At 47.6% G+C, this 26,379-nt stretch overlaps 2 protein-coding genes and 2 non-coding genes across 7 annotated transcripts in view; 2 read left to right on the top strand and 2 right to left on the bottom strand.

The window, feature by feature from the left end:
• Positions 1-9,761, top strand: part of HYDIN (HYDIN axonemal central pair apparatus protein) — a 343,591-nt gene extending 333,830 nt beyond the window's left edge. The window contains exons 84-86 of the mRNA XM_036346816.1: positions 5,643-5,873; positions 6,238-6,462; positions 8,990-9,761. Coding sequence (XP_036202709.1) covers positions 5,643-5,873; positions 6,238-6,462; positions 8,990-9,472 — 939 coding nt within the window. The 3' untranslated portion in view covers positions 9,473-9,761. The remainder of the gene's footprint in view (positions 1-5,642; positions 5,874-6,237; positions 6,463-8,989) is intronic.
• Positions 9,762-12,476: 2,715 nt separating this feature from the next.
• The window catches only part of VAC14 (VAC14 component of PIKFYVE complex), a 94,801-nt gene continuing 80,898 nt past the window's right edge, over positions 12,477-26,379 (top strand). For 3 of the 4 annotated variants that reach the window (XM_036345344.1, XM_036345342.1, XM_036345343.1), the window contains exon 1: positions 12,477-12,875. In XM_036345344.1, the coding sequence (XP_036201237.1) occupies positions 12,772-12,875 (104 nt within the window). In that variant the 5' untranslated portion in view covers positions 12,477-12,771. The remainder of the gene's footprint in view (positions 12,876-26,379) is intronic. The other variant, XM_036345346.1, reaches the window with a different exon arrangement.
• On the bottom strand, positions 24,863-24,933 carry TRNAG-GCC. Its single transcript has one exon. It is a non-coding gene; the product is annotated as a tRNA-Gly (tRNA).
• TRNAG-GCC lies at positions 25,544-25,614 on the bottom strand. The gene has a single exon. It is a non-coding gene; the product is annotated as a tRNA-Gly (tRNA).

The raw sequence follows: 26,379 nt of genomic DNA, 5'->3' as shown, positions 1-26,379 counted from the left end.
TGCATTATTACAAAATGAGGTATGTGCTTTGAAGAAAGGGGGCATATGTGAACTCACAAGAGAGGTCAGGGCTGAAGATAATATATGGGAATTATCCATTTATCGATAGTATTTAAAACTATGTAGAGAATGGAATTACCTAGGGAAAGATTTTAATGTGAAAAAAACAGAAAGTAGGAACACATCTGCCCTGCCAGAAGAGATACCGACAAAACCCAGCCAGCAGCATGTCATCTCTCCTACAATCACTGAGTTAGGCTACTCCACTCAGATCACATTCACAAACAAGTTAACAGAGAACCTTAAAATCAAGGAATCACAAAATATCTGAAGGGGGGGGGAAAGCCACCATAAAATAGAAATACCAGCTCAACAAAGAAGAACTCCTGAGATAAGAGGTATTAAAGCAAACAGAAGAAGACCTTCAGTGAATATTATCAACTAGAGGCCCGGTGCACAAATTCATGCATGGGTGGGGTCCCTTGGCTTGGCCGGTGATCAAGGCCTATGGGGGAGTGGGGGGCTGAGTGGGGGGAGGGGCCGCAGAAGGTTGGCTGTGGGAGCGCACTGACCACCAGGGAGCAGCTCCTGCATTGAACATCTGCCCCCTGGTGATCAGTGTGCGTCATAGCCACTGGTCGACCAGTTTTTCTGGTTGTTCCAGTCGTTTGGTCATAACAGACACTTAGGCTTTTATATACTAGTATATAGATATCCTTAAAGGAATGAAGGAAGATAATCATACCCATGAAATAAGAACAGACTGTTGTGGAAGAGAATCAATTGGAGACCCTGAAAATGAAAAATAGGATATTTGGAATAGAAATCCATAAAGGTCCTGGCTAGTGTGTCTCAGTTGCTTGAGTGTTGTCTTGTGCACCAAAAGGGCACCAGTTCAATTCCAGTTGGTCTGGCACATGCCTGGGTTGTGGCTTGATCTCCAGTGTGGGGACATGAGGAAGGCAGCTGATTGATATTTCTGTCTCACATCGATGGATGTTTCTCTCTCTCCCTCTCTCTCTTTTCCTCTCTCTCTAGAATCAATAAAAACATTTTTTAAAAGAAAACCATAGAGGACAGCTGAATAGTGTAACGAACTCTGGGGAAGAATTATTTGTAAGTGAGAAGACAGAACTGAGTAATATCACCAGGCTTTAGCACATGAGTACAAAGAAATTGAAAGATGAAAGGAAAGAATAACAGGTGTTGCCAAAACCGGTTTGGCTCAGTGGATAGAGCATTGGCCTGCGGACTGAAAGATCCCAGGTTCGATTCTGGTCAAGAGCATGTGCCTGGGTTGCGGGCACATCCCCAGTGGGGGATGTGCAGGAGGCAGCTGATGGATGTTTCTCTCTCATCGATGTTTCTGGCTCTCTATCTCTCTCCCTTCCTCTCTGTGAAGAACAATAAAATATATTAAAAAAAAAAAAAAAAAGAATAACAGGTGGTGAGAGTGTGGAGAAATTGAATCCTTAGCTGTGGTAATATAAATAGTGCAGTCACTTTGGAAAACAGTCTGGCATTTCTTTATTGCTTAAACATAGAGTTACCATATGACTCAGCAATTTCACTCCTAGATATATACCCAAAATATAAACTACTTAGAATGATTTTCAACCTAGAACTCAAAACTATTATGAGAGCAAAATAAAGATATTTTTTAACACACAAGGACTTAAAGTAACCCACCCATATACACAATCTTTGAAAAAAATACTACAAACTAAAACTTTTTAAATTAACAAAATTTAAAAAATAAGTAAATGAATCCAAGAGAAAAGTACAAGGATATAATGAACAAAGAATCTAAATTGATGGGTAATTTCAAATAATTGCTGAAAAGCAATCTGAACTACTTCATATGGCCTCAAGTTAGGAAGGGAAAGAATAAAATAAGGCAATGAAAATAATGTTCTCATTCTGTTGGAAGTAAATGGGGAAATAAGAGATATTTTCTCTTTTATAGAGAAGCGTAGGGAGAAAATAGAGATTTTCATAAACTGTAGGTGTGAACAGAAATATATAAATAAATATATGTATTAAAATGTAAGTGTAAAGACTTTTGAGTAAAAATGACAATGAGCCCAGATCACAGAATTTCTTTACAGTAATAAGTATTTAAATTGACAATGACAATAACAAAAAGGTTTTTTTAATCAACAATAACAACAAATTTTTTAAAAATCAACAGCACCTTTGGTTATGATGGAGTACCTAGTCCTCCCACCATATAAACCATAAAGCTGGACAACATGTCTGGGGCACGTCTTCTCAGTCATTGGAAAACAAGCAGCACAATACTGCAATTCATCAGAGAGAAGGAAATGTATGAGCCCCGTGATTGTCATGGCTCTCTGCCCAGGGACAATTTCCTGACTGCAGTGCAGTGAGCTGGAGTCTAAGTAAAGCGCAGCAGCCCGGTGAGCTGAGGTGACAGAAATCAGAGTTTGGTGCAGCCTGAATAGCCGGTCCCTGCACGGTAAGGCAGCAGAAAGGAGGGAGCAGGATAGGGAGGGAGTGGGAGTACAAAAGTCTATACAGGAATTCCCCTTGAAGTCCTTGGCTGAAGGTGGACTGTCCATGCACAGGAAGAGACTACATGAGAGAGCAGCTGCTACAGGGGTGATAAGGACTGAAGGTGCCCTACATGAATCAGCGCCGGGGAGCATGGGAGGTCTGGCCCAGCCAGAGTGGAGAGGCTGCATGAACAACACCTCCTTAACCCTGGTAACCCAGTTGAAATCCCTGAGAGGCCAGAAGAAAGCACCGTGTCCATAGGATAAGATCTTCTGAGGGCCAGCCTGGAAAAGCCTTACACTAAAAAATTTGGATAGCGAACCCCACCAAGTTGGAAGGTCTTGAGGAACACTGTGAGGTTTCCACATATCTGCTCTAACCAAGCATAAAACCAAACCTACACAAGTTTAAAGTGTCAGTGATTGAACTGCCTCCTAGAATAAAATCAACACTCGTATCAGGAAGATAACAGAATCCAGAATCTCTACAATGATCATCAACAGTGTCCAATACACAAACAGAAATTACTAGACTTGTAAAAGAGCCGTCAATGGAAACTGACTCCAAGATGGAACCGATATTGGATTTTGTAGGCAGAGACCTCAAAGAAGCTATTATAAACATGTTCAAGAACTGAAAGAAAATATTTTAAGTAATTCAATAAAATATTATCTTAATGAGTGTACCGATAAAGAATCTCAGCAGAGAAATAGAAACTATGAAAAAGAACCAAATGGATACTCTAGAACTGAAAAGTACAACAAACTGAAATGAAAAATGCATTGGATGTGCTCAACAGCTGATGAGAGATGTGAGAAGATACACTGAATGTGAAACAAATCAATAGAAAGTTTCCAATCTGAAGAACACAGAGGAAAAAGATAGAGGAGAAACAACCAGAGCCTCAGGAACCTGTGAGAAAAACATAAGGTGGTCTAATACATGAGTATTATGAGTCAGAAGAAAAGAAAATGAGAATGGGACAGAAAATTATTTGAAAAAATAATGGCTGAAATGGCCCTGATTTGGTTTTTTTTGAATGATTTACAGATCCAAGAAACTTGGCAAAACCTCAAGCAGGAAAAATATAAAGGAAACCATGCCTATGATCATCATAGAAACACTGCTGAAAACCAAACATAAACAGAAAAGCTTAAAGCAACCAGATTTAAGATCTATTACATACAGGGGACAACAATAAAAGTGCCCCCTGACTTCTCTTCAAAAGGAATGGAAGCCATCTACGAAGTGCTGAAAGAAAAAGAAATGATCAACCTAGGATTCTTTATTCACTGAAACTATCCTGTAAATGTGCGAGTGAAATAGGCATTTTCAGATAAAAGAACATGAGAGAATTCATTGCCAGGAGACTTGCATTACTGAATGCATTAGCATTATTGGAATGCAAATAGGTATTCTTCATTCCGAAGGGAGATGATACCAGATGGGAACCTGGGTCTGCTGGAAGGGAAGAACAGCACTACACATGGTAAATAAATAGGCAAATATTCAAACATGTTTTTCTGCTCATAACTCTGTTTAAATGACGACTGTCAGCTTATAGCAAATATAACATTGTAAAGTGGACGTTCTCCTATACGTAGAAGTAACAGGTCCGATGACAAATGCACAAAAATGGGACGGACAGGTCAATGAAGTTCCAGGTCAGCAAGGTCACCACATTGTGCCGTGGGAAATGTGAGGTAGGAGGCATGAACCGTCAGTTGGAAAGTGGAAAGTGATGAAATGCTCACTCTAAATTTTGACAAGTTAAAACTTCACGTTGTCAGCTCTATAGCAACCATGAGAAATCTTTCCTTTAGAAAGATAGCTAAGAAGCCATTAGAGGAAATGAAATATATTCCGAAAGAGTGCATACTGACCCAACAGAAGACAGGAAGGTAGCAACAGAGGAATAAAAAATGATTCCAATGGAAAGAAAGAGCAAGGAGGGCAGACTTCAGCCCAAACATATAAATAATTATTTTAAATGTAAAGGACTGAATGCTCCAGTGAAAAGACAGAGGGTGTCAGGAGCACTCTAAATCTTAACACAGGAAGAGGTTGAAAGTAAAAAGCCAGACACATGAAGAACTATGGCCACCTAATAATATGATAAACAACAGAAAGTGTTAAAAAGGGCAAAACCATCAAATAGACTCTACTTCATGAAGTAGACATGTGAATGAGCCATAAGCACCTGAGAAGATGCTCATCATCAGTCATCTGGGAAAAAAAACTTTAAAACATTTTTTAAAATATATTTTATTGATTTTTTACAGAGAGGAAGGAAGAGGGATAGAGAGTTAGAAACATCAATCAGCTGCCTCCTGCACACCCCCCACTGGGGATTTGCCTGCAACCAAGGTACATGCCCTTGACCAGGATCAAACCTGGGACCCTGGAGTCCGCAGGCTAATGCTCTATGCACTGAGCCAAACCGGTTATGGCCCAGGAAAAGAACTTTAAAAAGGTGAGCAGCCTGTCGATGACAAGTCAGTTGCAGGGGTGAGGGGACAATATACGACAGTTACAAGTGTGAGCTCCGGAACCAGTCCAACCAAATCCTGGTTCTGACACTTCTCTGCATGTGATGCTGGTCAAGATACTTCATGTTGTTAAGCCTCGTTTCCATCATCTTAAAAAAACAACAACACATCATGTTGCTTACAAACTGTGTGAATTAAACAATTAAGTACTTCTAGTGCTTGGCACAGAGAAATCATTAAGTGTTAGATGCCATCGTCGTCGTCATCATCATTGTCGTCGTCATCTACTCTGGCAACAACGGGAATAGGAGTGAAACCCACTACAACCTCTCCAGGTCATGCTTGTTCTCAGGGCCAGCCAGCTGTCCCCACTGAGGAGACGTTCACCTGCAGCACTAGCCAGGGCTGCTGTGGCCTCCAAAGCAAACACAGGCTGTGTAACCTCCTCTCACCTGGGAAGAGCCAGAGCATAGAATCTAAAGAACATGGCCGGCTGGTGGGGATGCAGACAGGCTGGGAGGGCCCACGTCAGCCTGGCACCCACGCTTCCCATGCCCAGGCATTGCTCGCAGAGAGAATGACCCCCGCTAACCCCTCTCCTCTGCCCTGCTTCCTCCCACTCTCCCGTGAACTCAGGTGATCTTCCGAAACGAGGTGACCAACGAGTTCCTATTCTACGTGACGAGTTTCAGGGTCATCCCTTCAGGCGTCATCAAAACCATCGAGATGGTGAGCCCCGTCCGGCAGAGCACATCAGCCTCCGTCAAGGTGGAGAACCCCCTGCCCTACTCAGTGACCTTCGCCACGGAGTGCAGGGTGCCCGACATCAACCTGCCCTCCCAGTTCGTGGTGCCCCCTAACTCGGAGGTAAGACCCGACTGCCCGGGGCCCCTGATAGCTGTGGTAGAGGCTCTGCCCCCAGGGCCGCTGGATCCACGTTCTGCATCCCTGAGGTCGGGCCAGCCCTGGCAGGGGTCTATAGTGTGCTTGACCCTTGACCTATATTTAGATTCAAACAGATTCCAGATCTCGAAATACCTGGAACAGAAGTTGGGAAGAGGACAGGGGAGGAAAAGTGGGCTGGTTTGGGCAGAGGTTCCCGGAGCTCAAGATCAATGTGAGCACTGCAGCGTGAAGCGCCATCTCTGCCACCCCCCTGCTCTGAGGTCCCTGGGGGGCAGGGGAGAAGCGGGACCCGCCGCATCACCGAGGCCCCTGTCTTCCCTCGCAGGGCACATTCTCATTCGAATTCCAGCCCCTGCGAGCTGGAGAAACCTTGGGGAGACTAGTTCTGCACAACAATGATCTGGGTTACTACCAGTATGAGCTCAACTTGAAGGCTCTGCCAGCGCTGCCTGAAAAGCCCATCCACTTCCAGACTGTTCTTGGCAGCGGCCAGAGCATCTTTGCCAAGTTCATCAATTACACCCGGCAGAAGACAGAATACTACTGCAGGGTGAGCAGCCCCGGCCCCACCCCCAGGCCCTTCCCTTGCCAGAAGGCTGACCTCAAGAACAATGGGAGGAGGACACAGGGTGCGGCACTGTGAACCTCGGGGGAGTCGGTGCATCCTAGAGCCTGGGAACTCCCAGCTAGACGGAAATAGTACGAGGCCTGGGTTCTTCCTTAAAGACTTTCTATCTTAACAAGCTGGGAGGAGGGGTGGGGAGATTTGCTCCCCAGCACATGCTCCATAGTCAATCAAGGGGGACAGTAGAGATTAGTGGTCATGAGTATAGGCTGTGGAAGCCAACAGACCTGGATTTGAATCCTGGCTTTACTATATTCTTTGTTTTTAATGTATATTTCTATTGATTTCAGAAAGGAAGGGAGAGGGAGAGGGAGATAGAAATATCCATGACAAGAGAGAGTTTTAAAAGTCTGCACGCCCCACACTGGGGATCGAGCCTGCAACCTGGGCATGTGCCCTGACTGGGAATCGAACCATGACCTCCTGGTTCAGAGGTCGACGCTCAACCACTGAGCCACGCTGGCTGAGCTTTACTATATTCTTTGTATGAATAATTTACTAAATCTCTCTAAGTTTATCTCTATAGGGTGATAATACCCTGACCTTACAGGATTTCTATGAGGATTTTTAAATACATACATAAAACCATTTTCATAGAGCCTGGCCCACGGTAAATGTCCCATATATGTTACCTAGTATATTAGTTGGAATGTAGGCTTAACTCCTGAAACAGAAACCCAAAATAACAACAAAATAGACGTTTATTCCTCTCTCAGATAACTGTGGGCATAAGCAGTTTGAGCTGGAATGGTAGCTCGATGACATCAGCCACCCAGGCTCCTGTCCCTCTGTAGAGAGTTGCTTTGGTCCACATGGACCAAGACAGCTTACAGTGACATCCACATTTTAGCCAGGTACAAGGGAAAAGGGAGGCGGGGGAGCCTGCATATATCATTTCCACTCACATTCCATTGAACAAAACTGCATAGCAACAAAGGGAGCTAGGAGATGTAGCCTTTACACTGGGTGGGTGTGTGCCCAGTCAACATCAGAGCTACAGTCAAGGGACATATAGGCACTTGGTCAGTCCTATCAGTCAGGAGAAGCTAGATTATGCTGTAATATACAAAGAGCCTCAATATCTCAGTGGCTTAAAAGCACAAAGGTTTGTCTCTCATTTGCACTGTCTATGCAGTGAGACTCAGAAGGGGACTCTGCTCATCACAGCCACTCAGGGATCCAGGCTGACGAGCAGCCACCATCTCACGTGTTCCCGGGCACAGTACCAGAGGGGTGAAAAGTCCCTACAGGGACTTGCATGGGCAACTGAAGACACTGGTGTGGAAGTGACACCTTTCACTTCTCTCAACTGATTGTCTAGAACAGCGGTTCTCAACCTGTGGGTCGCGGCCCCTTTGGGGGTTGAACGACCCTTTCAGAGGGAGGGGTCACCTAAGACCATCAAAAAACACATATATAATTACATATTGTTTTTGTGATGAATCACTATGCTTTAATTATGTTCAATTTGTAACAATGAAAATACATCCTGCATATCAGATATCTACATTACGAATCATAACAAAATTACAGTTATGAAGTAGCAACGAAAATAATTTTATAGTTGGGGGGTCACCACAACATGAGGAACTGTATTAAAGGGTCGCGGCATTAGGAAGGTTGAGAACCACTGCTCTAGAACTAGTCTCACCCGTCCATGAGGATCTAGATCAGTGATGGCAAACCTATGACACGCGTGTCAGAGGTGACACGCGAACTCATTTTTTTGGTTGATTTTTCTTTGTTAAATGGCATTTAAATATATAAAATAAATATCAAATATATAAGTCTTTGTTTTACTATGGTTGCAAATATCAAAAAATTTCTATATGTGGCACGGTACCAGAGTTTAGTTAGGGTTTTTCAAAATGCTGACACACCGAGCTCAAAAGGTTCGCCATCACTGATCTAGATCATGCGGTCTTCCATGTGTATGGAAGGAAAGAAGAGCCGGTTATGGGGAGCAACAGCAATGACTGCCATACTAACATAATCCAGCCACATGTCTTTGGGCCTCATTTTCTTTATAGTAAAACCAGAGGCCCAGTGCATGAAATTCGTGCACCGGTATGGTCTCTAGGCCTGGCTGGTGATCAGGGCTGATCAGGTTCCCGGCCTCCCTGCCTCCCCGCCTCCCCTTCCCCTGCTGCAGCCACTAGTCACCCGCCATGTTCTGCACCGCCCCCTGGTGATCAGCACACGTCATAGCGAGCCATCAAACTCCCATTCTCCTGGTCGAATTCCCGAGGGGACACTTTGCATATTAACCTTTTACATATATATAGATAGGAATAACAATTAAAAGTGCTACCTATCTTCAAGGGAGTTATATAAGGACACACAGCTTTTTATAGCCTGCTCGACTGAGAGTGGAGGGACTGGGGATGGACCTGGGCTGCTGCTATACCCACCAGGACCCCGTGTGAACCAGGTGTACTTGTTCTCCTTTCAGTCCGACTGCGTAGACTTCCACACGGAAAAGGTCATCAGCGCGCCCGCGGGGGCTCAGGGCGGCACGGAAATCAGTGTGGAAGTCTATTTCGAGCCCAGCCACCTGGGGGACACCAAGGGCACCCTGAGCCTGTCATCCGTTGCAGGCGGAGAGTATATCATCCCCCTCTTCGGAGTGGCTGTGCCCCCAAAGCCGCAAGGTCCCCTCCAGATCCGAGCCGGGTACAACATAGTCATCCCCTTTAAGAACGTCTTCTACCACACAGTCACCTACTCCTTCATCGTGGAGCACCCGGCCTTCTCCGTGCGGGCCATGGACTCAGTCCGGCCCAAGAAGATCAACAACATCACCGTCTACTTTGACGGAAACCCATCCGGCAGCAAAACACCCATTACCAGCAAGCTGATTGTGTCGTGCTCTCCCGGCGAAGGCAGAGAAACAGGAGTTAAATGGGTTTATTATCTGAAGGGGGTCACCCCTTAGTTGTAACCAGGGTCAATTGCATCCAGAAAAAGCCGTCTCCTCCGCTTTAATATCTACATATTGTTCTAGCCTGGTGAATAGAGAAAATAATCAGAACTCTAAAGGTAGTGTGTTATCCTCCTCATGCACTTCTGTCCATATTATATGTATTCCGAATACATGAATGAAATATATATTCCATATTAAACGTGGTAACTATACAAAACAGAGCTATATTTTACTTTGCAAGGGCAAGTCTCTGAATTTGGTTTCTTAACATACCCGCAAAGCTCAAGTACTATGTACGTAATCCCCCTTTTTAATAAGACCACACGGGTGTCACACTCATGGCCTTCTGTTGTACAGAACTTGGCAGTGCATGACGCTGGGGCACCACAGCTTTTTAAAAATCCATGATGGCTTGGAGAGCCCTTAGACTTGACTCTGTTTTGATTGGGTATTTTATTTTGCTTTCACTATTTTCAAAGCCACAAACAGGTAAGTGTAACAACAAGGCATCATACAGATGCAGATGAGTTACAACTATGAAGTGATGGCCAGTGTGGAACCAGGAATATCAATTATCCACTGGTCTAGAAGCATCTAAGCATGGCAGGCCAGAGGTGAGCACAGAGAAGTCCATGGTGGCCATTGGGCTTAATTCTAAGCACCACTGATAGTCCAGTTATGAATAAATAACCTCATTTAGTTGGCATTTTCAAGCTAGAGAAAAGAAGCCACCTCTTTCTGGGAACTGCTGAACTAAAGGTAGGACAAAGATTGTCTGAGGCCTTGAGTAAGAAGCAACCTAGTCCAAAATGTGATCTCAGGAGAAAAGAGTTCCTCTGGTAAAAAAAAAATATATATATATGTATATATATATATATTCTTACTATTTCAGTTATTAAAAAGTGTATCACATATGGCCCTGGGGAATTTGGTTCACCTTTAAGAAAATGTCAAACCAACCAGCCAAAGAAACAGATGAGATATTATATTACATATGGGTCCAGTGGAAATGAATATGCACAGGAGAAATAAATCCAAACCATTCCCACTGATTTGATTTTTTTTTCATTGTTTTGTATCAACCATCATCAGAATCCTAAAGACATCCACCTTGCAAGACATTTGGAAATGTCCTTATCAGTGTTGCTTCGTATCAAGGTAGGAGGTGGAAACCATTAAGTGATACATTTTCTCTGGAGGTGAATCTTCATTCATTGGACTTTGTTGGCAAAGGTTTTAAAAGCTGTGAAAACCCCACTAGTGAAGAAAAACACATTTTTCACAGATTTTTTAGGCAGGGTTTTTTCCACGACTTACTGAGTTTGGATTCGTTCCTGTATTTGTTTTATATAGCTGCATAACAGATTGCCACAAACCTAGCAGCTTAAGGCAACACAATTTCTTATCTCAGGTGTCATGGGTCAGGAATGGACTGAACCGGATTCTTGGCTCAGGGTCCCCCAGGCTGAAATCTAGATGCCAGCCAGCGGCATCCTCATCTGGAGGTTAAACTAGGGAAAGACCCACTTCCAAGCTCCCTCAATGTGTTGACAAAATTTATTTCTTTGCAGCCATATGATTGAAGTCCTCCTCTTCTTGGCAACTGATAACAGGGAACCACTCTTACAACTAGAGACCATCCTAAGGTCCTCACCACATGGCCCATCATAGACAGTTCATTGTTGTTACTGTTTATTCTTCAAGACCACAAAGAGAATCTCCCTCTCATTTGAAATCTAACTTCTTTTAAGACCTCGCCTGATTAGGTCAGACCCACCCAGGATAATCCCCCTTTTAATCAAAGCCAACTGATTAGAGAACTTAATTACATCTGCAAAATCCCTTCTGCTATATAACATAATAATTGCTAGAGTGACAGCCCATCATATTTACAAGTCTTGGCCACACTCAAGGGGGAGGGATTATATAAGGCATGCACCCAAAGGGGTGGGAATCTTGAGAGCCATCTTAGAATTCTGCCTAACATAGCCCCTTACTTGTGTTCCATCGATTCTAATCTATGGATTGAGGATAATACTCTATTTCCAAGGTTGTTATAAGCTTTACAAGCATACCTTTCACTCAGAAAAAAGTACCACCATGTGTTATGTTCATATTTAGTACTCATTGGGCTCTACTGTGGTCTAGCCCCTGTCCTAAGTCCCTGTCCACTATAGAAGGTTACAATAAGGAACGCTGATGCATCTCCCTGTTACTGCATCTTTAGCCATGCTGCATCCAGAAAGTGCTTGTTAAAAGCTTACCACATAGCTTCAATTTCTGCTCCACCATTTAGTGTGACACTCACGGCACTTGGAGGGGCTGCTGTATAGTGGCTCCATCTGTGGACCTACACCCAGATTTGGGGTTTCTGCTGTCTGGAATCGAGCCCTTTCAGGTATCAGCGCCTGGTAAACACATTTCCAGTCCCAAATAGTGGGGCATCAGCCACTGTTGGTACCTGAGATTTTAGGTGGTAGACCGGTAGTTCCGTTTTTTACTGAGAATTTAATGTTTTAGAAAAATATACAACTATTCAAAAGCATGATTTTGGGTCATAAGCAAGGATAACGTAGGAATTTAAAAGATTTTAAGTGAGTTGATTTGAGAAAAATATTTTTAAAGTAAGTGGCTAGAATATGGCAAAAATCATGATGGTGTCACTCCAATTTGGGAACCATTGGCATATGTGAAATCAATGACTAAGTAGTGAATGAACTGGTGGATTCCGTGAGCATTGAATAAATTATGCTAAGTCATGCTCCAAGAGCCCCTGCCCTCTCACGAGCGTCTGCGGAAGCCCACCAGGCCCCAAGCCCACCACCTGCGGGAAGCTAAGGGCAAAGGATACCCACCCCGCCCAGCTGGTCGCAAACCGGACTCAGGCCATGGGGGGAAGAGGTGGAAGGCCGGAGTGAGAGGAGGAGGCGGGGCCTCGGGGGCGTGGCCAAGCCACGATGGGCTGCGCGAGGGGGCGTGGCTGGCGAGGGGCGGGGCCTCCAGGCGGAAGGCGGAAGCGGCTGCGGAGTCACGTGAGCGGTGTAACATGGCCGCTGCCCCTTGAGCGCGGCAGGTGCGGGGCTGGAGCTGGTCGTGTGAGTCGCCGGGGACAGGTGTACGGGGGCGGGGTCCAGGCCCGGGTTCCGAATCGGCGCGCGCGGCGGAGCGAGGCAGGCGGGCCGGGGCGGCGTGGCCCATGCGCCAGCGCCGGAGGCAGCACGGAGCCGCAGACTCCCCTGGTCCCCGGCGCAGCCCGGGCAGTCGCGGGCTGAGGAGTCGCGGGGCTCCGGGGGGCACCCCGAGTTGCCACCATGAACCCCGAGAAGGACTTCGCGCCGCTCACGCCCAACATCGTGCGCGCCCTCAATGACAAGCTCTACGAAAAGCGGAAGGTGGCCGCGCTGGAGATCGAGAAGTGAGTGCCGCGGGCATGCAGGGTTGGGCGCGGGGGCGGAGGCGGGACCCGCCCTGGCTACGCGGGCGCCCACTCCCTGGGGGAATGGCTCACGCCTCTCCGCCAGGGTTGCTGCCCCGGGGCCAGCCTTCTACGCTGCGTTACAAGGCAGGCGATGGGGGGTCCCAGCTTTGCTGCTGACCGGCTGTGTGACTTGGGCCAAGTTATTTAACCTCCTGGTGTCCAAAGGGCTGCCGTGGGAATGAAGTGACTTAATGGATGTGTAGTGCTTAAGGCTGCAATGAGAATGCAGCGCCATGACCTGTGCTCAGTGCTTAGCACAGTGCCTGGCACAGGCGTCCTCAGTGTGATGGGAGGGAGGTGGGAAGCATGAGAATTTGCTAACGAGTTGACCTGCCGTATTTCTCACTCATTCTGAGAAGTGAAAGGGACAGTTAGGTGACCACTGTTAGGAGAAATCAGGATCTCAAGGTTCAAAGGGCCGTTTATTTTATCCCTGTCATGTCACCCTTCCTTGCAAGTGGAAGTAGGAATAATTCGATCTTTCTTGCTTCTGCAGTCTTATTATAAGTGTGTGTAACATGATAGGACATTGTGCTCTATTTCCCAATGTACAAAACAAAATCTTTAACTGGGAATGTCTTATGATTTTTCTTCTACTGTTTTACATTTTTGTTTTCTTCCCGTCAGATCTTGGTGATAAAGTCAGGTGGTTGAGGGGGGGATTTCAGAAGAGTGAGTGGAAAGAAGCAGGCTGTGAAACTGCAAGACCACCAGTCTGGGAGTTACAGAATATGGATTGTATTTCTGCCCTGTCTAGTAGGGTGGCTAGCCACTGGCCACGTGTGGCTATTTACATTTAAATTATTGAAGGTAAAATAAATGAATGTAATCCGGTTCCTCAGTCACACTGCCCATATTTCAAATGCTCAACTGCCACATGCTATTTGGCTACCATAGTGGACGGTGCATATTTTAAAACATTTTCATCGCTGTAGAATGCTGTTGGATGGCTCTAATCTAGTCCATAATGTGACACTCGTTCTTTTTTTTCTCTTTATCCTCACTCAAGGATATGTGTTTTTTTTTTTTTTATCAATTTGAGAGAGAGAGAGAAACATCGATGTGAGAAAGAATGATCACTATGAGAATGAAACATTGATCAACTCCTCCCGCATGCCCCCCAACTGGGGATCAAATCCAAAACCTAGGTATATGCCCTGACCGGGAACCAAACCAGCAACCTTTTGCCTTAGGAAACAATAGTCTAACCAACTGAATCACCTGGCCAGGGCATAACACCCATTCTTTGACCTTGGGCAAATTCCTTAACCTACCAGACCACTGTACCGATTTTTCGGTAATTTCCACACAAAGGTGGAATATTGGCGCTAGATGAAAGGTAGACCTATTTCCTACAGTGTCTCCAAGTTCCATCTTATTCTAACCACTTGTTTGCATGTAACTAACATTTTTCTATATCATGTTGGTTTTTTCTCTTTAATGCTCAGGAGCCCAGGTATAGGGGACAGTTAGGTTCAGGGCCTCAGGTCTGGTAGGATTAACTCACAGTTTCTTAACCTCAGCACTACTGACATTTTGGAACAGATCATTCTTGGGCTGCCCTGTGTATTGTGGGAATTTTAGCAGCATCCCTGGTCTCTACCCACTAGATATACCAATAGCACTCCATCAGTTGTGACAACCAAAGATGTCTCCAGACCTTGCCAAATGTCCCCTGGGGGTGCAAAATTGCCCAGATTGAGAACCACAGCCTTAACTGCTTTGCGTTTTAGTTTCCTCTTCAACTACAGAGCTTGCATTCTGCTAAGAGGACCCTCCCATTCAGCTCTAACATTCAATATGTCCAGAACCACCTAGCTTCTTCTCTCATCAAGGACTAATTTCTTGACTGCTCTCTTTTCATACTGCTGCTGGATTATACCCTGACTGTTACTAATGCTGGCAACTCTCAGTGATGAGTATTGCTATACTGAGTAAGAGAGCAGAGGTGATGTGCAGACATGCCTCTATGTCCATGGGTTTTATTGGCTTTGAAGATGCATTGATACCTGGTTTTGTCCATCACTCACTCTGCTCAGGAATGTCTGGTTTTATCATTGCTTGAATCATCTGCTGAGCCCTTGAATAGAGGCATTTCTCTCAGCCCTGTTGTTGCCTCCAGCACAACCTGTATAAGTGCTTTCATTCTGCAAGCTGTCCTGTAAGGGTTTTGTTTTTAATTGGGTTCCGCTTATATCTGACATTGCCCTTGTTTTGTGGAATTTAGAGAAACCCCCAATGGCCTTAACTGGACTAGGAACTCCTTAAGAGCAGAAACCCTGTTGTATTTATCCTCAGCACTTAGCACAGTGTCTGTTGGTATTTGACAGTTGGCATCTAAATGAATGGATGACCATACATTTTCTGTGGGGAAATAATATGGCAGTCTACAGGCTTGGCTACTCCAAAGCGTAGCCCACAGACCGGCAGTATGGGGCTCACCCCGGCGCTTGTTAGAGATTCTCCAGCCTTTCCCCAGACCTGTACAGTCTCAGTGGGATTTAGGACTTCAACATATGAATTGGAGGGGGCCACAAAATTCAATCCATACAGTGATTTTTTTTTAAGTGATCACGTGTAGCCCTAGCTGGTTTGGTTCAATGGATAGAGCATCAGCCTGCAGACTGAAGGACCCCAGGTTCGATTCCAATCCAGGGCACATGCCTGGATTGCGGGCTCAATCCCCAGTAGGGGCCGTGCAGGAGGCAGCCGATCAATGATTCTCTCTCATCATTGATGTTTCTATCTCCCTCTCCCAATAAAAAATATATTTAATAAATAAATAAATAAATAAAGTGATCACGTGTAAAGGGCTGCTTGCCTGATTTGTGGAGAGAAGGGGAGAGAAGCTTCCTTTTGTTTGGCCATTGTACACCCCTCATCTCATTTATTCTGTATGACTACCCTATGAGCTAGAAAATGTTACCCATTTCAGGAATTTGGAAACAGACTCCTGAGGTTAAGTAATCTTGAAGGTTTCACAGCTAGAACCTACATTAAAAACTGTCATACAAGTTTTCCCAACCACAATGAGTAGTTTTTCCCAAAAAGGGAAGCCAGCTCCCCACAGAGCCTAAGGACATCAGGAAAAAGCTAAGAGACCATGTGACGGGAGCTTGTGGGTGAGAGCAAAGGTGGAGTGAGATGCAGATACAGAGGCAGGCAGGGCCTGGAAGCAGGTGAGGATCCCGGGCTTTATTCTCAGTGCAAGTGGAAGCCAGCAGAGGGTGTTAGGAAGGAGAATGACTGACATTTTCGCAATCTCTCTGGACACTTGTAGGAATGTGAAAAGGGAAACCAGTTAGGAAGCCTGTGCCGAAGGCCAGGTGAGAGACACTGCAGGTGGCCTGGACGAAGGTGGTAGTGGCAGTGTAGACAGAGAAGTGGATGCACAGGAGACACACTGGGAGAGGGAGTTGACAAGACTTGGAGGACTAGGTTGGAAGGGAAGCCATCAGGAAAAGGGGGGACTCAAGGATGATTCTTTGGTATCTGTGGGAGCTACTGGGTGGAGGGTGACATTTCCTGAGAGAGGAATCTGAGGGGTGACTGGAATCAGGAATCTAATGCTCACCTAGGGATAGTAGCACCATTCGTTCATTCATTCATTTACTCTGCATTGGTTGACTGCTCTGTTCTTAGCACTGGGATCAGCTACAAACAAGACTGCTTTTAGGGAGCTTACAGTGTGTGCAGAGCAAGATATGGTGGGTTGGGGGCTGGATGGGGATTAGATGGAGGAGACCTGGCTTAGTGTGTATGTGTTGGTAGTGTGTGTGTGTCAAAGATCCCAGTGTGTACACATTTTGACGACCAAGTCTGAAGATAGGTGAAGCCTCACCTCCAACCGAATCGCCTTCTTGATGCTGACGGGTTTGGAGGGTTGGAAGTGCACTTGCAGGCTATAGTCAGCCTTGGGGGGGAGCGGGGGGGGGGGGGGGGGATGGTGCCCTGCAGCATGGACACGGAGAATTCATCCCTGGTGCTCCAGGCCAGGCCACGGGCAGGGCTGTGACTGCAGGGAACTACTTTGGATTCTTTTCTCAGCGACCAAAAGACATTTTGTCAGTTTCTAATGATTTTGTCATATTATGGCAGGTCAAAGGAAGTACTTCTGGTTATTTCAATTATAGCTTATTTCAATTATAATTCACTAATTAATATTTATCAGGGAAGGGGCCTAACGGTATTGTTCAAAAAGGGGACGTATATTTCATGTTAAAATTTTCACACTTGAGCCCTGGCTGGGTGGGTTCAGTTGGTTGGAGCATCGTCCCATTCCAAAGGTTTCGGATTTAATCCCAGGTCAGGGTGAGTACGGGAGGCAACTGATCCATGTTTCTCTCTCACATCGATGTTTGTTTGTTTTTTTCTCTCTCTCTCCCTATCTCTCTCCTCCTCCCTCTTTCTTCTCACTCTAAAATCTATTTTTAAAAGCCATCTCTTTGGGTGAGTATTTTTTTAAAAATGTTTTCACACTTGAACATCTCCATGGTGGTTTTAACTGCCACGGTCAGTTTTCCAAAGTCCATCTGCTCAGGTGACAGAGCCAATACTGCATATGGCGTTCCAATGAGGGATGGAAATTCTGAATAAGAGAGGGTGATGGCAGGCCTCTCCAGCACTAAAAACGCAGAGAGGGGTGCTTGGCTCAACTGAAGGACCCCTGGACTCTAGAATCTCACGACCAGGCTGTGTTCCGTGACCAGGGTCAGGTGGCTAAATGTGTGAGCCTGTTGTGCACAGTCCTGGAGAGCTTTTACCCCCACAGGCTCGCTCTGACATGCTCCACACAGTTTTCTAAAGGATACGGCACTTAGGCTAAGATTTTAGAGTGGCCGTTTCAGGGTTTGTGGGCTCTCAATTTCAGGGAATATAGTCTGATCAGTCCTGACAAAAAGTTGGTCAGACCCACCTGTGCTCTCCAGGAGAGTTGAGTGTGGGGAGAAATACCAGCAGGCACTCAGGCGAATGGGATGATGCTCGCTCTGTTGAGGGTGCTTCTTGCTCTGCTTGGGGTATTGTGTCGCCCAGGGTGGTGGCTGAGCCCCCTCACTGCAGGCTGGGGGAGATGGCGCCCTTCTTGGTAACCAGGAATGCCAAGTCTCTAGTGTTCCTGAACTTTGAGCTCCAAAAGCCAACAGATGGAGATGCTCAGGCCATGCCCTTTGAGAACACTGAAGCCCCGGAGTCGGCTTGTGGGATTAGAGATTCGAATCGTGGGTTCTTGCCTGCTGGGAGTGAGGGTGGGGGTGGGGACAGGAATCCCTGGCACTCTGTGATCAGATAAAGGTTGAACTGTTGAATTTGACCTGGCTCTTTGGAGCCTACTCCCTCTGTGGGGAGACATACTTATTACCAAGTGGCTTAAGGCAGTTTTTGGAGTGTGGGTCAGAACTCCACCCAACTCAGCTCTGTATTAGCGGTGGGATTCTCAGCAAGCCTGTTTGATTTGGCCTGGATCACAGGGTATTTTAAATTGAGAAGTTTTGCCCAGCTAGTGTTGCCCAATGATTGAGCATCGATCTATGAACCAGGAGGTCACAGTTTGATTCCTGGTCAGGGCACATGCCTGGGTTGCAGGCTCCAGCCCCTAAAGGGGGCATACAGAAGGCAGCCATGATTCTTTCTCATCATCGATGTTTCTCTCTCTCTCTCCCTTTCCTTTCCTCTCTGAAATCAATTTTTCTTTAAAGTAAATTGAGAAAGTTCTCCATTGTGGCTCTGTGGGGCCCACATTCCCACATAGCAGATCTGGGAACCGAAGGGCCTCCCCTTCCCAGCCAGGGCATGGGCTTCCCAGTTGGCTTCCTGTGTGGGCAAGTTCACCACACCCTGTCTTACCTCCCTTGGCCTTTGCACGTGTGCTTCCTGCCTGGCCCCTGCAAGCATTTGAGTTGGTGAACTCTGGTTTAACCTCCCTGTTCCTCAGTTTCCTCCTCTTAAATAAATGCACCTTGAAGACATTATGCTAAATGAAAGAAGCCAGTCACAAAAGGCCGTGTATTGCATGGTTTTATTTATGTGAAATATCTAGAATAGGCAAATCCATAGGCAGAGTAGATGAGTGGTTGCCTGGGGCTTAGGGCAGGGGTGGGCAAACTTTTTGACTGGAGGGCCACAATGGGTTCTTAAACGACCGGAGGGCCGGAACAAAAGCATGGATGGAGTGTTTGTGTGAACTAATATAAATTCAAAGTAAACATCATTACATAAAAGGGTACGGTCTTTTTTGTTTTAGTTTTATTCATTTCAAACGGGTGGATCCAGCCGGAGGGCCGTAGTTTGCCCTCGGTGGGCTTAGGGGGAGGGGCTTAGGGGAAAATGAGGAGTGACTTGTAATGGGTACAAGGTTTCTTTTTAGGATGATAAAAATGTTTTAAAATTGTGGTAATGGTTGCACAACTTTATGAACATGCTAAGAACCACTGAATTGTACATGTTAAAAGAGTGGATTTATGGTGTGTCGATTGTTTTAAGAATAAGAATGCCGGTCGTGTTTTGTTACAGTGTGAGGGAGGCACTCCTTAAGTGTCCCAGTTGTCGTGTGAAATCCAACATGTCTCCTGCTGTCTCTGCCCTGGCTCTCCTTCATGGTTTCCCACTGATCATGTCCAATGGATGCCTAGGACATGTGGTTAGTTAACTTAGGCCTTTCCGGAAGGCCTTTGGCCCTTCCTCAGAGGCAGGTGCTCTGCTTCTCCCGTTCAGTTACTGGAGACCAGTGAGCAGATGGAAGCCACAGCACTGAAGCGATCAGTAGATGAAGGCGATGTTTCCCTGAGTTCTCTTTGGGAAGTTGCTGCCTGGATATACCGTCTGCGTACAGCATGTTACACAGAGAACTGGGGTGGAAAACAGGCAGCAGCCCCAAGTCCATGCTGTAAGTTTTATAACACAGGAATAAACACAAGTCTGGATTTATCTTTTTCTATCATTTTTGGAACCAGGAGCATAGCAGGTTCTCAGTCAACATTGAGTGAATGAGCCTGATCTTGTGTGGCGTGTATATGATCACAGTTTGTTTCTTTAATTCTGACTTTGCACTAATACTGTTATATGAACACTAGAGGCCCGGTGCATGGATTCGTGCACCGGTGGCGTCCCTCAGCCTGGCCTGCACCCTCTCACAATCCAGGACCCCTCAGGGGATGTCGGATAGCCAGTTTCAGCCCGATCCCTGAAGGGGGATCCAGACAGGAGGGAGCCTGACCCTGTGCATTGAATGTCTGCCCCCTGGTGGTCAGTGTGCATCATAGTGAGCGGTTGAACATCTTTAGCATATCATTAGCATATTATGCTTTGATTGGTTGTTGGGTTGTTCTGCCATTTGGTCTATTTGCATATTACCCTTTTATTATATAGGACTAGGGGCCCAGTGCATAAAATTTGTGTACCTTGAAAGGAACTGTGGGCCGCGAGGCTGCGGTGGGCACAGGGGTGGGTCTCGGCCCATTCTCTGTGCCCCCGCCGGGCCCCTCCCACCGCGGCCCTCAGTCCCCGGTCTGCCAGCAGCCCTGCTCCTGCCGCTGCTGCTCCTATGCACTCACAGCACTGGCCCCGCTTGCACCCACTGACTGTAAAATGATTGGGGCTGGCACCAGCAGCGGGTATGAGCAGGGCCAGTGCCAGGTGCGAGCGACAGCTGCTGCCCCGATTGCCCCTCAGGAGCAGGGGGAGGTGGCGAAGCCCTCAGGTGCAATCGGGGCCGATAGCCTCCGCTTTCACCCACTGATGGCGCCAAGCGATCAGGACCGGCTCCAGGTGCCAGCAGCAGGTGTGGGCGCTGGCAGCAGGTGCGAGTGCCTGGCAGGACTGCAGCACGCAGGAGCAAAGAATTTTCAGTAATCACCAGAGGCTTGCCCCAATGACAGTGACCGGCACCCCACCTTGGTCTGGCACCCCCACTCACCTGCTCCACCATCTCACCGTGGCCGATGCCTGCCATGTTCTGCGCTCTGCCTCCTGCTGCCGACACCTGCCATGTTCCACGCGTGCCCCCTGGTGGTCAGCACATGTCATAGCAACCAGTTGTTTGGTTGTTCGGTTGTTCTGCCATTTGGTCTATTTGCATATTAGGGTTTTATATATATAGGTGTGCAATGCACAGCTCATTACATGCACTATCTTCTTTAATTCTCCCCAGACAAAATCATGGAAATTATTAGCCCCACCTTTCAACCAAGGATGTCTCCTCTAAAGGCATAGGAACATCAGTGCAGCGGCAAAAACCTCTGCCACCTATTGGCTGGGACATGTGGACATCACCAAAATAAAAAGGGATTGGGGTGAAATGAAATAATCAACATAAAGTGCCAGGCACCGAGTAGGCATCCAGCAGATGGGAGCTCTGATATGTGAGGAAGGGGATAGTATAGCAAGTGGGTAAGATTTTAGACCTTGGAGTGAGAAAAACCTAGGTTTCATTTCCGCACCTACCATCTATAAGCGGTGTAATCCCAAGTCCTTCTGAATGTCTCTGAGCCTCAGTTTCCCCATCTGTAAAGTAGGTATTCAAGTACCACCTAATTCAGTGGTTGGTTGAAGGTTTAAATTAGGTATGCATGTGAAGCATCTAGCACATTACTTGGATATAGTAAGTGCTCAACAAATGATTACCTATTTCCTACCTTCACAGTAGAAACCCAGCCCTAGGGTTTCATGCCAAAGACCTCATCTGTACTCCCTGCACAGTGGGGGGGGGGGGGGGGGGCCTCTCACTCAGGGCCACCGTGCAGCTGAACTGGTTTAGGAGATGGGAGAGAGGCGCTGGGCTACAGCTGAAAGGGCATGGGCTTTGTAGGTCATCAAGGGTTCTGATCCTCCATGACCTTAGGAAAAGGACTCGCTTTCCCTGAGGCAGGGTTTCAGGGGTCCAGCCAGTGAGGGACTGTGGTTGTGTTGCTGAGACGGTGGCCCCAGGCTCTCCTTTGGCTGATGACTGTTCTGAATGTCTTACTCTGCCTGTGGCTCCTCCTATCAGGGCGGGGGTGGGTGGTGTGGCACTTTGCACTTTGGGGTTGGGGCGTGTGTCACAGGCTTGAGGAAAGGGGGCCTCTACCCTCCTGGGACACCTCTGACCAGTGGAGAATGGAGGTGCTCTACCACCTCTAGAGGCACTTCGTCAGCCAGCGTTCTCAACACGAGAGGAAGCAGTCTCTCTCTGACAGATGAAACAGTGACGCCTGTGACCTTTACGTCAATGAAGGTCCCAGGCATTTGTGAGCGTGAGAGTCTCTGAGCCGAGTATTAACTTCAAAACTAGTTCAAAACTAGTTCGGCTTCAGACCCCCCACCTGTGGCTCGGCACCAGGAGATGAAAGAGGAGATGTGTGGTCTTTTGAAGAGAGACTAGGCCTGGCCCTTGTTCTGCCTTCCTTTGTAGCTGTGCTCTTCCCTCTCCGCATGCCTGGAAAGCAGCAGCCAGGTCCTGCTGGCAGGGCAGCTTTGGATCCCCTGGAGAGGGCTTGGAGCACCCTTCACCCCTGGGCAGATGCCCTTCAGGGCCATTCTCAGTGTGCATTTGGGGATCCCGGTAAAGATTACTCGAATAACGCCCTAGCTGGTTTGGCTCAGTGGATAGAGCGTCAGCCAGCAGACTGAAGGGTCCCAGTCAGGGGCACGTGCCCAGTTTGTGGGCTTGATCCCCAGTATGGGGCGTGCAGGAGGCAGCCAATCAATGATCCTCATTATTGATGTTTCTCTCCCTTCCTTCCTCTCTGAAATCAATAAAAATATATATATTTTAAAAATATATAACTTGAATTATAACACTAAGGGCTTAGGACAGGGATGGGCAAACTTTTTGACTCGAGGGCCACAATGGGTTCTTAAACTGGACCGGAGGGCCGGAACAAAAGCATGGATGGAGTGTTTGTGTGAACTAATATAAATTCAAAGTAAACATCATTACATAAAAGGGTACGGTCTTTTTTTTTTTTTTTTTAGTTTTATTCACTTCAAATGGGCCGGATCCGGCCCGCGGGCCGTAGTTTGTCCACGGCTGGCTTAGGACCATCTGAAAACGATACTGATGAACCCAACAGGTTAGATTTAGCTTAGCAGATCCCCTCCAGTGTCACCAGTGCGGCAGCAGAGCTTTGCCTGTTTGCCTGCACCTGGTGCCGTCCTGCAGCCGCTGGCTGTCACAGATCCATCCCCTGGTGGTGCTTCCTGATTCCTCACTCAGTGTTCAGAGATGCAAGGAATCCCGGCACCGGTCTGTCCTAAAGGACTTCCTCAGGGAGCTATGGAGACAGAAATGTACGCAGGAGTGGCTTCACCAGGGCCTCATTGGGCCCAGAATGAGGAGTCCTGAGTCCTTCAGTGTTCCGAGGAGTGAGCTCTTCCTGGGATGGTCAGGAAAAGCAGGGGGTGGATTTGAGCTGGGCTCTGAAGGCTGGGTAGGATGTGGGGCAGAAGGGAAGCGTATAAGGAGTAGAATGAGCTGGGCCCAGAGAGAAGGTGTGTCTGGCTGGAGTGGAAAGTTATGCCTGGCATCTGGGCATTGAGACTAGAGAGGGAAGCCTGGCCCTGTTTGCGTCGCCCTGAGTGCCTGGTAAGGAGTGCGGGCTTGATCCATGACATAGCCCTTCCTGCTGTGGCCCAGAGGTTGACCCAGAGCTCTCTGAGCGGATGGCATTGGTGAGTGAGAACGTGTTCTCACGGTTTTCCCTCCAGAGGGAACCGTTGTCAGTGTTTGCCTTGTCTTCCTGGACATGAGACTTTTCTGTCCCTACGTTCAAGGTGCAGACAGTAGAGATGGGGTTCTGGGACCTCAGGATTTCAGCAGTGGCCTGGGGTGTCCTGAGTTAAGCCCTGGATTCAGGGTGGACGTGGCCGTCCAGCTGGTGTAGAGCAAATGAGAGGTGCTGCTGGGCCTGCACAGTTGGGGGAGTGGTGAGCACAAAGATCCCCCTTCCCCATCTCCTCCCAGAGACCCCATTACTCTTACAAGCTGTTACCCCGACATTACAGCCCTGTTCCTCATACTCTTTCATCATTCAGTCCTGTGAGACTTTGTGGTCCTCAAAGCTCCCTAAACACCATTCAAATCCATACCACTCACCATTGCAGATCACTCTTACCCTCCGGGGCTCCTTACTGCCACCAGAATTCAGTTCCAGTTCCTTGGCCTGGCAGCGTCTCCTCCACCTGTGCCCTTTACTCTGCCAAACCAAATGCCTCTCCCGTCCTCCGAGCCTTTGTTCATGCTGTTCCTCTGTCTGGGCTGCTTGGTCCTGAACAGCTCCGGAATGAGCACCTACTCGTCCCGCAGAACCCCATCAAACGCTCGCCCTCACGGAGCCACACCTAATTCCCTTTCCTCCAGAGATGCTAGTCATTCTCTTTCCTGCCGGTTCCCTCCTCACCTTGCACTCTTCTCACCAAAGGTGTTTTCTTTTTCTGTTTTGCATGAAATTTCTTGTGAACTCTCTTGTTTTCTCTCCCCACACTCCACCTGAGCCCCTCAAGGGCAGGAAATGTATCCCGGAGCCTGGCTTGGAACAGGCAAGAGTGCCCTTCCCAGTCGCTCAGGGACCATTTGTGACCTGAAACAAGGAGGAGAGTTTCCAGCATGGCCTGTGCTGCTGCAGGGCTGGGTGTTTGGATCCCCCGCTGAGACCATAGCCTCACTCCCACCCTGGTGCTGCTCAGTCTGACCTGTGCAGAGCAGAAGCATGGCCCAGCCTCCTTGGGCATGCTGTTGGCAGGCAGAGCTCCCAGCAGGCTGTCGGGCAAGAGGGAGGCCCAGCTGTTTCCGGGGCCCTGATGATTTCCCCCTGGACTCCTCAAGAACAAGGAAACACAGGTTCTAGATTTGTGTGGAATACAAGTCATTCTCAGCTCTCAGACTATTCACTAATTCCTTAGGCAGTGTGAGATCTCAAATTCAACCTCTTAGGGTTTAAAAAGTTTGCTGCTGCATTGGCCGGGAATCGAACCCGGGCCTCCCGCGTGGCAGGCGAGAATTCTACCACTGAACCACCAATGCTCCAGCTGTCAGCAGCTGTGTGAGCACCTCCCTTTAATTCCAGTCCTGACTGGATATATACTGACTCGAAACATAAGGCCAGGCTGTAAATCTGCCACATCAGCATAGCTGGAAGAACAGGAAGCCTATGTGAAGGCAGGAGAGAGAGAGGGAGAGAGAGAGAGTGAGAGAGAAAAATGTGCCTTCAGACCTCAGGACAGAAACTAGAGCTCAAGTCCTCAGTAGCAAAAAGCACATTGCAACTTGGGTGACTTTCTCCCCTCTGATGTCTCTAATGGGTGGGTCCTTCCATTCCATGTCCACATGTTTGTTGAGCTGTTTTAAGGTTCTCGGATTTCACCACAGTTTCCTGCCGGAAACTGGCCAAGGTTGAGGGGGCGCAGCAGGAGTCCCCTCACTGGTGAAGGGCATGAGGGCCTCGTACCACAGCCAGCAGTGCCTCTGGAGAACCTAAGTGCTGCTCACGCACTCTGAGCAGGGAAGTGTGGTCAGGTTCACAGCCCTTGGGCTGCTGCAGGCCCAGGCCAGGCAGGGTTGAGGAGACTGGCTCCTCCAGCCGGACCTCTGTGTGAGGAGGAAACCTGCCAGGGAGAGGCAAAAAGAACAGCACTGCATTGGCCGGGAATCGAACCCGGGCCTCCCGCGTGGCAGGCGAGAATTCTACCACTGAACCACCAATGCTCTAGCTGTTTGCTGATGCATCTTCAGGGCTTTTCTCAGGGGACTGTATCTTATTGAGGCACAGAAGAGGCCTGGCTGATGTCGGCCTCACCTGGCTGGTTTGTCCTGTTTGGAAAGCCAGACTGGTTTATATAGAACCGCCCTTGCTGGGCCTTATACTGCTGTGGGATGAGGCGGGGGCGGGGGGGAACCTATGAAACTGACATTGAGTTTCCACCAGGAGGCCCTTGATTTATCCATAACCTCAGTCCCTGGGTGGGTTTGGTGGAATCTCATCTCTAAAGATCAAAGGAAGAGGCACCTCACAGGCCATTGCACAGCCCCTTGCAGACATGCCCGGCTCTGCTCTCACATCCACCGGCTCAGGAACCAGCCAGTTTTGTTCACCTGTTCGCACAGTGCCCGGCACAGAAGAGGTGCCCCATACAGCTTGCTGCATTAAATCTCTACCAAGCCCTGGCCAACCCCTCATTGAACAGCGTTTTTGCAGGAAGGTCACTGCCTCATAGGATGGCATGTTTATCTTTGATCAGCCCTAATTACTAGCAGGTTCCTGACACTGAGCTGGAACCACATAGACTAATGGGTACCTTTCGGACTTGATGGTCTTTAAAATTCTTCAAGCAAACTTGAGACCCCCATTTATGCAACAGGAAAGCAGTATACCTGCCATGATGAGCACAAAGTGATCAGACAGAGAGTCTAGGCAGCTGCTTCAAAAAGTCCCTAATCCCCAGACCGCCCTCATCCCACCTTCATCTGCTG

The sequence above is a fragment of the Myotis myotis genome, unplaced genomic scaffold, assembly GCF_014108235.1.
Source record: "Myotis myotis isolate mMyoMyo1 unplaced genomic scaffold, mMyoMyo1.p scaffold_m19_p_19, whole genome shotgun sequence".
In the NCBI taxonomy this organism is placed as follows: domain Eukaryota; kingdom Metazoa; phylum Chordata; class Mammalia; order Chiroptera; family Vespertilionidae; genus Myotis; species Myotis myotis.
The sequence above is the reverse complement of the archived record's forward strand: the minus strand, read 5'-3'. Positions and strand labels throughout refer to the sequence as shown.